Source organism: Rhinolophus ferrumequinum, chromosome 21 (genome assembly GCF_004115265.2).
Source record: "Rhinolophus ferrumequinum isolate MPI-CBG mRhiFer1 chromosome 21, mRhiFer1_v1.p, whole genome shotgun sequence".
In the NCBI taxonomy this organism is placed as follows: domain Eukaryota; kingdom Metazoa; phylum Chordata; class Mammalia; order Chiroptera; family Rhinolophidae; genus Rhinolophus; species Rhinolophus ferrumequinum.
In genome coordinates this window covers 18,721,200-18,731,449 of record NC_046304.1, presented here as the reverse complement: position 1 = coordinate 18,731,449, position 10,250 = coordinate 18,721,200, and the positions used below count along the sequence as shown (strand labels likewise).

Here is a 10,250-nt window from a genome sequence, read left to right as displayed (position 1 = left end):
TCCCCGCCCCAGCCGGGCTCCCCGGATCTGGTTGCCAGGCTTCGGCTGCTTAGCACCTGGAAGCTGGAGCCCTGGGCCCCCGGGTAACACGTGGCCCCCGAGACCGAGCTGTTGACTCTCGGGGAGAAGCGAACCTTTGTGGCACAGCACGGCCCGTCCCCCGGGGCCCTCCGCCCCATCCAGTGTCAGGAATCCCCAGCTCTGGGGAGAAGCGGAGCCACGCTCTCTCTTCCCCAGGGGAAAGAGGAGCCCCTGCTTCGGAGCGGGGGCGAGCCTGGCCGTGTGCCGACCCTGAAGCCGCGGGTGTGCGGGGTGGGCGGGGATCCCGGTGACGTTGGGCACTAGGACCGCGCGGGCGCGGCTCCGCCCCCTCTTCCGGCCGGCGGGCGGGCAGGCTGGGCGCAGGCCGCCACCGACAGTCGGCGCCGCCCGGAGCCGGGAGCGCCGCGGAGCGAGGCGCGGGCTGTGGGGCCGCCGCATGCCCGGCCCCGCTCGCCCGTGCCCGCCCGCCATGCCCGGCTTCGACTACAAGTTCCTGGAAAAGCCCAAGCGGCGGCTGCTGTGCCCGCTGTGCGGGAAGCCCATGCGTGAGCCTGTGCAGGTTTCTACCTGCGGCCACCGCTTCTGCGACACCTGCCTGCAGGAGTTCCTCAGGTGCGGGTCGGGGGTAGCGGGGACGGCCGGTGCGGGGGGTGGGGACCGCATGGGGAGGGGCCCAGGCCAGAGACACGCCGGGCCTTTGTCTGCGCCGCGGCCCCGTCACCTCAGGGGCGCCCACCGTGACATCACGGGGCAGCGGTGACGTCAGGTCCCGAGGGAGAATCTCACACACTAATCTGTCGGGTCCCGGGTGCCACCGGCCCCTGCGCCCGGTCCAAAGAATTCAGTGTGTTCCTGCGGGGTGGAGGTGGGAAAAGGCGCTTCCTGACCTGTGGCTGGCCCTTCCCCCTCACCTGAGAGCCAGAGCGGCCTCATCCTTGAACTTTGAATCCTCTGGGGAGAGGAGGGCAAAACGCTCCGTCCCGCGCAGCACCTTAAGCCTCCGGAGTTTTCACCCATCTAACCTCTTCTGATTCTTCGAACGTTACAAGAATGGCAGCTATTGTTCTCCCATTTCACAGATGATGAAACGACAGATTCAAAGAAAGGCTGTGACTTGCCCATGGTCACACAGTTACTTAAAGGTTTATATGGGATTTAAGCCCGGCCTGCTTGTGGTCACACAATAGAGGGAGGACTATCTGCTCCAGCTTTCTCCTGAAGCAGTCCCTGGGGGTCTTGAGTACTGCGGATGGTCTGTAGATCGTTACGGAGGGGTCACACCCCGGGTGTTCCTGAGTGTCCCCTGCCCTCCGAGGACCCAGCTCACCTCTTGGCTCTCAGCATCCATTGAGTTCTGAGCACCCTGTGGAGTCTAGAATCTCCTGCCCACCCTGGGAACTGCTCAGGCCTGGGTGTGGGGAGGTCGAGCCCCAAGAGCACAGGGGAAGCCGGGGTGAGCCACTGCCTTGTGTTAGGCTGTCTGCAGAGCGGATGCAGAGGCACGGGTATCCAGCCCCAGGGAGAGCATCTCGGGGGCTCCTGCCTTTAGTGCTCTCTCCCATCCTCCTTCCCTCTGTCCTCTGCAGCCCCTAGGCTGGCGGAAATCTCAGCAGGCCCTTTGTTTTCTGTTCCCTGCAGCCTGGGCCCGCTCCTGCCCTCACATATGCTCCTGCACAAGCTGCTGTGCTGCCCCCTCCTCCTTTTCCCTCCCCCTCCCCCTCCTCCCTCCTCCCTTCAGTGTACACACATACTCCCCTACAGACACACAGTCCCATTGTCTTTTCCAGTGCCCTTCCCTGGGCCCTCTGGTTTCCAGATGAGGCCAGCTGAGCAGTGCTTCCCCCCCTCGCCGGCCCCCCACTCAGCTGACCCACCCTGACTGCCTCAGGGAAGGATCCAGGAGGGGGCTGCCAGGCCCCTCTCCCTCCACCTCCGCTGCCTCTCTCTGCCGCTTCTGCCCCTCCTCCTCCCGGAAATCCCCTCTTCCTCTCCCACAGCCCCCTCCCCCCATCCTGTCTTCTCCCCTGGGCCTGGGCCTCCGCAGCACAGCCTGGAGCCGTCTGCCCCTGCCTCCCCCTTTCCCCTAGTGCCTGAGCTATGCTGCTGAGGCCCTTGGAGGGAGGAGGGGAGAGGTGGTTGGACAGGCTTGGCCCCTCACCACCACGCTCTACCCTACAAGCAAGGTTGTCCATCGTTCTGGCGGAAACTTGGTCCTGGCTGGGCCCCAAGCTGCCCAGGCTAATCTGCCTGAAGCCTGGGGACTTGCCTCAGTCCTCTCCTTGTCTCCAAAACCATTAAGTCAGCACATTCCCGAAGCAGCCAAGCAGACCCTCCTCCCCATGGCCTACCCCTCTTTCCCCACTCCTGCCAGGGCAATTACTCAGGTTGGTCCAGGAAGGCTGTTTGCCCTGTGGGCATGGGCACACCTCATCAGTGCCTGGGCATGTATTCTTCTTGGCACTGGTGGCACGGCCAGTGGCAGTAGTGGGGTCAGGGAGGAGGTGGGTGCTAGATATCCTTTGAGCGTCTGGGGCATGAACTGCCCCAAGTTCTGCAAAGTGCCATTATGGACAGGGCTGCCATGTGGCCTCTGCTTCCACCTGATTACTACCTGCTTCCCACATACCTGACTCAGACCTTCCAGAAATGCCATGCCTTAGGGCCTTCGGTCCTGCTGGGTGAACCCTTGCCTGGCCTAGGCCATGCCAGGTGTGTGTGACTGGTCCTGGCTAGGGTCAGCAAGGCCATGTTGGTGGAAGAAGTGCCAACAGGTTCCTTGAGTGCTGACAGCCTGGTGGCGCTCAGTGGAGGGCAGCAGATAGTGTCAACAGGCCAGACACATGCTGTGCTGGGAGCAGTCTCGACTGTGCCTGCCTGGACAGTCTTTCTTGCCCTAACTTCTCTGCACGCTGTACAGTGTAGCAGAGCCTATCTGAGCTGTGGAATCAGACATATCCAGGTACTGCTTCAGCTGTAGCCTCAGTTCTTTCATCTGCAAAATGGGGACATTGAGCCCCTTCTCATAGGCAGGTAGTAAGGACTCAGGAGTGTAAACACCGTGCCTGGGAGCAAGCCTTGCCTGCTCTCTGCTTTAACAGACACACCCTCATAGAAGGAAGAAAGGGATGGGGTAAGGTGGCCCCACGCTGACCTTTGCCCTGGGTTCTTGGCTGGGCACCCTCATAGGGGCTGGGCAGCCCTGGCACTTAATCTCAGCCCATCCCTGTTCACCACCCTCCATCAGCTTTCAACCCAGCCAATGAAAACTAACCTGGGGGAAGGGGGTGGCTGGGAAATCTGTTCCTTTCCCAGTCCAGCTGCCATCCTGGGGGGAGGGGGTGCCAGCTGCCACCTGTTGGCCAAATGCTGTCTGAGGCAGCTGTCTGCCTCCACTGGGCCCCGAACCCTCCTCGCCAGGACAAGAGCTGGGATCTGCTGGGGTCATGGGGAAGTGGGTACGTTCAGGACTCTGCTTGCCCTCTCAGGTGGGGCTGGCTAGGAACCGGTCTGGTGAGGGAAGGAGGCTGCCCGGTTGAGGAGGTGGGGCCCAGGGTTCTCCCTTCCCGTAGTGTGTGGAGCCTTGTGTGGAGCCGTGACCTTGTCCCCTCCCCCTTCACAGTGAAGGAGTCTTCAAATGCCCTGAGGACCAGCTTCCTCTGGACTATGCCAAGGTGAGTCCACCGTGTCAGGCAGAGGCCTAGGTAGACTGTGGTCCTTGGTGGAGGCTGGAGCTGCTAGCAGCCAGTGGGCTCGGGGCCAGTGCCAACCCAGTGCTGTGAGTCGAGCGCCCCCCACAAAGGTGGCCTGTTCCCTCCCACCAGGCTAGTTTGCAAATGAGCCCTGGATTTGCCCTGGAGGGCAGGCACAATGCCCAGCCTGTGGGGGTGCACAGAGCTGCTCTGTGCTCATAAGAAGTGCTCCCCTCCCCTTTGGGTGGCAGGCCAGACCTGTGGCCAAGGGCCAGCACCCCTCTACTGGGGGAAGGAAGCAGAGGGTGTGAGGGCTGCCTGGGACTGAGCCGGCTGATTGGCTGTCGCTTCCAATGGGAGTGTCACGTGCAGATGTGCTGTGGACGCTGGGATCCAGCAGTGGAGCAGGTAACTACCTGCTGTGCCCTTTATCCCTGGGCATAGAGGGGAATATAGCCCAGGAGATGCTGTTACGGGCTCTAAGGTAGAGCTAACCTGCCTGGGGGGGGAGGGGACAGGAATTGGGGACAGTATCAGCCTGTGACCCTGACCAGTCCCCCATCCCTGCTCCCAGATCTACCCAGACCCAGAGCTGGAGGTACAGGTACTGGGCCTGCCTATCCGTTGCATCCACAGCGAGGAGGGCTGCCGCTGGAGTGGGCCACTTCGTCACCTACAGGTGAGGCTCTGATGGGGGCGGGGGCCTACCCCTCCCTTGGCAGGCACTAACTGTAGCCCTTCCCCCCAGGGTCACCTGAATACTTGCAGCTTCAATGTCGTCCCCTGCCCCAATCGCTGCCCCACCAAGCTGAGCCGTCGGGACCTGCCGGCCCACTTGCAGCACGACTGCCCCAAGCGGCGCCTCAAGTGCGAGTTTTGCGGCTGTGACTTCAGTGGGGAGGCCTTTGAGGTGGGTGGGGCCTGGCCGAGGGGAGAGGGAGAGTGGGGCGTCTGGTGGGCCAGGGAGCCCTTAACTCAGTCCCTCTGGCATTTCCACAGAGCCACGAGGGCGTGTGCCCCCAAGAGAGTGTGTACTGTGAGAATAAGTGTGGTGCCCGCATGATGCGGCGGCTGCTGGCCCAGCACGCCACCTCTGAGTGCCCCAAGCGCACCCAGCCGTGCACCTACTGCACCAAGGAATTCGTCTTTGACACCATCCAGGTGAGGCCCTTCCGGAACTGGGGGCTGGGACAGGTGGCAGGGAGCCAGGCTACTGACCGCTGTCTCTGCGGCCCTAGAGCCACCAGTACCAGTGCCCGAGGCTGCCTGTGTCCTGCCCCAACCAGTGTGGCATGGGCACCGTGGCTCGAGAGGACCTGCCGGGCCATCTGAAGGACAGCTGTAGCACTGCCCTAGTGCTGTGTCCATTCAAAGACTCCGGCTGCAAGCACAGGGTGAGACGCCCCTCCTCTTTCCCGTCAGCCCCCTTCTTGGTCCTTGCGGCTTCAGACAGACTTAGGCCCTTGGTGGTCCCTGTTCTGCTGCTCTGAAGCTTTCAGTCCTTCCCCCCGCTGGCTAGCTCCAGGCTCCTAGTGCCCTCAGCCTTCCTCATACAGAGCTGGGTGCCTGCCACCCTGTACCTACTCCTCCCCTCTCCCTGGGCCTGCCCCTACTGATAACTCTCCTTCCCCCACCGCCTGGGGCTTTGCCAACAGTGCCCTAAGCTGGCAATGGCACGGCATGTGGAGGAGAGTGTGAAGCCCCATCTGGCCATGATGTGTGCCCTGGTGAGCCGGCAGCGGCAGGAGCTGCAGGAGCTGCGGCGAGAGCTGGAGGAGCTGTCAGTGGGCAGCGATGGCGTGCTCATCTGGAAGATTGGCAGCTATGGGCGACGGCTACAGGAGGCCAAAGCCAAGCCCAACCTCGAGTGCTTCAGCCCAGCTTTCTACACACATAAGTATGGGTACAAGCTGCAGGTGTCTGCATTTCTCAATGGCAATGGCAGTGGTGAGGGCACACATCTCTCGCTCTACATTCGTGTGCTGCCAGGTGCCTTTGACAATCTCCTTGAGTGGCCCTTTGCCCGCCGCGTCACCTTCTCCCTGCTGGATCAGAGCGACCCTGGGCTGGCTAAGCCACAGCATGTCACTGAGACCTTTCACCCCGACCCAAACTGGAAGAATTTCCAAAAACCAGGCACTTGGCGAGGCTCCCTGGATGAGAGTTCCCTGGGCTTTGGTTACCCCAAGTTCATCTCCCACCAGGACATCCGCAAGCGAAACTACGTGCGGGATGATGCTGTCTTCATCCGAGCCTCTGTTGAATTGCCCCGAAAAATCCTCAGCTGAGCGCAGATGGGGCTCCAGGAGAAAGGGGGGTGGAACATGACCTCTGTCAGGCACTGGCTGAACCTGGAGAGGGGGCCGGACCCCCATCAGCTGTTTCTGCAGCCTAGGTTCTGTTACCCCACTCCCCCCCCCTTCCCTACCACCCTCAGGTGCCTCCTATTGGTGCTTCAGCCTTGGCCCCTGCGGGAGCAGGTTTTGGGGTCATCAAGGGCTTGGAAACAAGTGATCCCAGGGCCTGTCTCCTCTCCTGGGCAGGGCAGACATGCCTTGGTGCCGGCCACACTACCGGACTGAGATGCCTGCTGGTGCTATGTCCCAAGAGCCATAGGGGGGAGGGAGAGGGGGAGTTGGGTAAATAATCTGCCTTGAGATCTGATTTCTCTTTCCCCAGCTGTGCCCCCTCTGGTTATTTATTTACTTAGTGCCAGGAGGGCACAGCAGGGGAGCCCTGATTTTTAATAAATCCTGAATTGTATTTATTAATTTGGTTCCAGCCTGACTCATCTGGGTTGGTTAGGGCCCTGGAAGGCTGGGCCCAACTGTGAAGGCCAAGGACACGACTGGAACCAGGATTCAGCGCCTTGCTGGGTCGCCCTCTAGTGGACGACAGGGGCAGTACATCAGGTTTTGCGTGGAAGATGCCTGCCGCTGCCCTCTGGTGGTTAGATGGGGGCGGTGCAGGCTCTGGACATTGGATAAAAGCTGCAGTTCCAGATCCATAACCTATTAGACGAGTGCCTCTGCCCTAGGCGGGTCTTTCTTGATCTAATGATAATAGCTGCCATTTATTGAGTACTTTCATGCGGCAGACACTCCTAAGCACTTTACCTACCTTATTTCATTTAATATAACAGGTGAAATAGCTTTTACCACAATAAAGGCCCTAAGTAGGCTATAGTCAAGACTTAATGATACAATGCACACTCCCAGCACAAAGTAAGTGCTTGATGAATGTTACTCTAACTCCAAAGCACAGCCCACATTCAGGGACTAAGGGGTCTTCGAGGTGTACAAGGCACTTGGATTTTCTCATCCATACTCATTTAATGCTTTTCGTACAAGCCTCATGTGCCTGTGATTATCCACATTTAATTGATGAAATAGGAACAGAGGAGTGACTTGACTTCCATGATCTTTCAGCTGGTTTGGCGCAGGGCCTGGATTCTGTTTCAAGCTCCAGCAATCCCTAGAAGTACAGCTAGCTCCCTTTAATTTTGCCAATAGGTTTGGGTTTGGATGCTTGCTGTGCTTGCTTTCTGGCAAGCTACTTAGCTATATGGGGGGTATCCTTATTCTCACTGGTAAAATGAATAATCCTGCTTACCTAGATGTGTTGTAAAGATAAACCAATCAGCACGGTGGGGGCAGAGTCCCAGAGAGCAGTTTCCAGGTTCTCAGTCTCACGTGGAAAGGTGCTGGCTCGGGTGATGGTCAGCTGTGACTAGTTGGCCATCAGCTGTTACCAGTTAGACATTAGCCACTGATAGAACTGCCGTGGCTATGCTAGTTGGTTGGTTGGTTGGCTGGCAGAGAAGTGGACGGAGGGCTGCGGATTGTGTGGCTCCTGCTTCGTGTCTCCAACCCAGCCGCCAGCAAGAACGTAGGTATGACTCCCCTATCTATGGCTCCGGTGGTGTTGCTTTCTGGCCTCACCGTATCCTACGTTCTTGTGCGGGGAGCGGGACCAGAGTCCCGGCATGACATGCACCAAGTGCTTTGCTCTTGCCTGGCCCTGAGAAGAGGCCCAATGATGGAAATTATCTAGGAAGAGGAAGGGTCAGGGGCTGTAGTTCTTGCCTTCTCTACACTCCCACATAGGCTCATGTGCAGAGCCCTTCTCAGAAAATGACAGGAAAAGACTGAGCATAATACAGCCTGGGAAACTAACCACAAGCTTAGCCCTCAAAAAGCCAAATTCACTTATCTAGGGGAGCTGGGGCCCTGGCTGCCTTGCTGAGAAAGACAGCCCCTTCACCAAATAAACCATCTTGGTACAGTGACACGGAGAAGCTGGCAGGGAAAACCCTGCGCTCTAGCAGAAGAAATTCCCTTAAGTCCTTGCTTCAGGCAACAGGTGGAACCATCCTTCCAAGAGAAACCAGACACCCTGCATCAAGCTTGGGCTCCCTCTCCTGACAAGACTCAGCCACTGCACCACGCCAAGGGGATGGTGCCTCCAGTTGTGTGCAGCAATGAATGGGATATTGCAGTCGGCCCCAGGCCCAGGCCTCAATCCAGTGCTCTTACAGGCAGTCGTGGTTGCCTTGTGGAACCCAGGCCAAATTTGGCATCATTTGGGCTGGACTCACCCAGGCACCCAACCCAATTGTTCACTGTGGAGGTAGAATCGAGCTGACCTTACCACCTACTCTGTCTACCTTTGTGACCCTGAGTTGACTGCAGGCCTCATCTGACAGAAGAGGGCTTTCCTTCACAGGATGGTATGAGTAGAAGGGAAGCCCCTTCACAAAAGGGCACCCCACAGAAACAGACATTGGTCAAGAGGGGAGGGTGCTTTCAACTCTATCAGTATTTTGACAGCCACCACTGGCTCTTGCTACCAAGGGCGATTCCACCCTCACTGAATCCCACGACGTGTGGAATTGCTCCTTCCCTCCATCACATCTTAACTGAGACCCACTCAAAGGGGGCGGGGGGACTATAAGTGAACCTTGAACAACATGGGTTTGAACTGCATGGGTCCACTTACATGCAGGTTTTTTCAATACTGTAAATGTATCTTATGATTTAAATATTTTTCCTTTTAAGACTCCAGTATATAATACGTATACAGAATGTTAATCGACTGCTTATACCGGTAAGGTTTCTAGTCAACAGGTTGTTTTCCGAGTTATTTTCAACTGTGGTGTGTGTGTGGGGGAGTCCCAAACCCCCAAGTTGTTCAAGGGTCAACTGTAAATAGCTCTTTTGGATTTTTTTCCCCCTGCAGACAAAGACAAAGGTGAAGTTCTCCAATACTCAACCCGTAAGATTCAAATCACCCAAGAGGCCACTTTTCATGTTAGAGACTATAGCACTTGCTACCTCTGCCTGTCAGAAGTCCTCAGAAGTTCCGCAGTGTTGAAAGTGGAAGGGGTGGGACGTTTAATCTTCCACTGGCTTATTAGCAAACCAGATCCCCATTTTTCAGTAAGATAGTCCTCGGGAAGTGGCAGTATACCTCAGGCCTCCAGGGAAGGGCAGCAAACCGTACTCACCCATCAAACCTCCAAGCCCTAGCGTCCCGCCTACGGGGAGGTCCTGCCAGCTGGGTACCTCCCAGGGGCTGAATGAAGAGTCTTGTAACCCCCACAGCACCTGGTCTGCGATAATGGGTTGGGAGGGCTTCTGAATGAGATGAATGCTCTAGGGGTCCCCCTCCTAAAAACGAGGAATTATTTTCCTTCTAGCAAATGAGCCATTAGAAATCATTAAGAAAAACCACCTCAAACACTGACACCATTCAACGAATAGGACAAGATCGAAAGGTGAGTTTTTTCTGTTTACTGGTTTATAATAATCTTAAAAACCCCATCACACCCATAAACCACCACAGGTGAGATGAGGGAGATGGAGAATGAATGCTACAGTATGTGGAGCGCACAGGGAATCCCAGTATTCCCTAGGGGCAGTGTGGGATGGAGGCAGGGAGTGTGGATAGGAGGCCCTGGTTTGGACCCTTATTGCTGGTTGGGGGGTTGGCTGGCAGAGGGGGGAGGGGCTCAGGGTGAACTAGGAAACATCTCACACCAAAGGCCAGGGCAGTTGGGGGTGGAGGTGGGGTCACAGTACATTTTCCATGCAGATTAGGGGTGGGAGTGAGCTTCAGAGACTTGCACCCCTACACAGGAAGAGATGGGTTTGAGGTTTGATTTAAAGCCCCCAAGTTGGTGTCTGGTCCAATTTCCTAAAATGGCAGCTCACCTTTTGGGGAGAGGCATTGGAAAAAATTACAGCAAAAATATCTCGTTTGGAGCTCAAGCAAAGGATAAGGGGGAGACAGTGGTGCTCTTTCAATTTAACTCAGAGAAGCAAGAACTGGAAGGGGGCCCTGGGTGAGGGGGTGGCCCACACCTTGGGAGAGGGCACTGTACCAGAAGCCACAGGTGCTCCTGAGGGCTCGGGGACAGGGAGGTACCAGTGTTCACAAACGGCAGGAAAACAACCGGGAACAATAAATTAGGACTTCAGGTTGCTATCATTTGGCATAACACAATCAGGCATTTTTTTC

The 10,250-nt window shown here is 57.3% G+C and overlaps 1 protein-coding gene across 2 annotated transcripts; it reads left to right on the top strand.

Moving 5' to 3' along the window:
* Positions 1 to 412: 412 nt before the first annotated feature.
* On the top strand, positions 413 to 6,502 carry TRAF4 (TNF receptor associated factor 4). Of its 2 annotated transcripts, XM_033089708.1 has the most exons (8): positions 413 to 654; positions 3,662 to 3,713; positions 4,104 to 4,139; positions 4,306 to 4,410; positions 4,480 to 4,641; positions 4,731 to 4,892; positions 4,970 to 5,125; positions 5,387 to 6,502. In XM_033089708.1, exons 1-8 carry the CDS (start codon positions 479 to 481, stop codon positions 6,017 to 6,019), a joined length of 1,482 nt encoding a protein of 493 aa, XP_032945599.1. In that variant the 5' UTR covers positions 413 to 478; the 3' UTR covers positions 6,020 to 6,502. The 2 variants fall into 2 exon arrangements, with proteins under 2 accessions (XP_032945599.1, XP_032945600.1); XM_033089709.1 differs by lacking the exon at positions 4,104 to 4,139 and having other exon boundaries at positions 424 to 654.
* The last annotated feature ends 3,748 nt before the right edge of the window (positions 6,503 to 10,250 follow it).

What these genes read in the sequence shown, in the direction of transcription:
- TRAF4 (XM_033089708.1), top strand. Translation starts at nt 479, where the DNA reads ATGCCCGGCCCCGCTCGCCCGTGCCCGCCCGCCATGCCCGGCTTCGAC. An exon ending in TTCCTCTGGACTATGCCAAG is followed by an intron (nt 3,714 to 4,103) that starts GTGAGTCCACCG and finishes TGTCACGTGCAG; the next exon opens with ATGTGCTGTGGACGCTGGGA. An exon ending in TCGTCTTTGACACCATCCAG is followed by an intron (nt 4,893 to 4,969) that starts GTGAGGCCCTTC and finishes CTGCGGCCCTAG; the next exon opens with AGCCACCAGTACCAGTGCCC.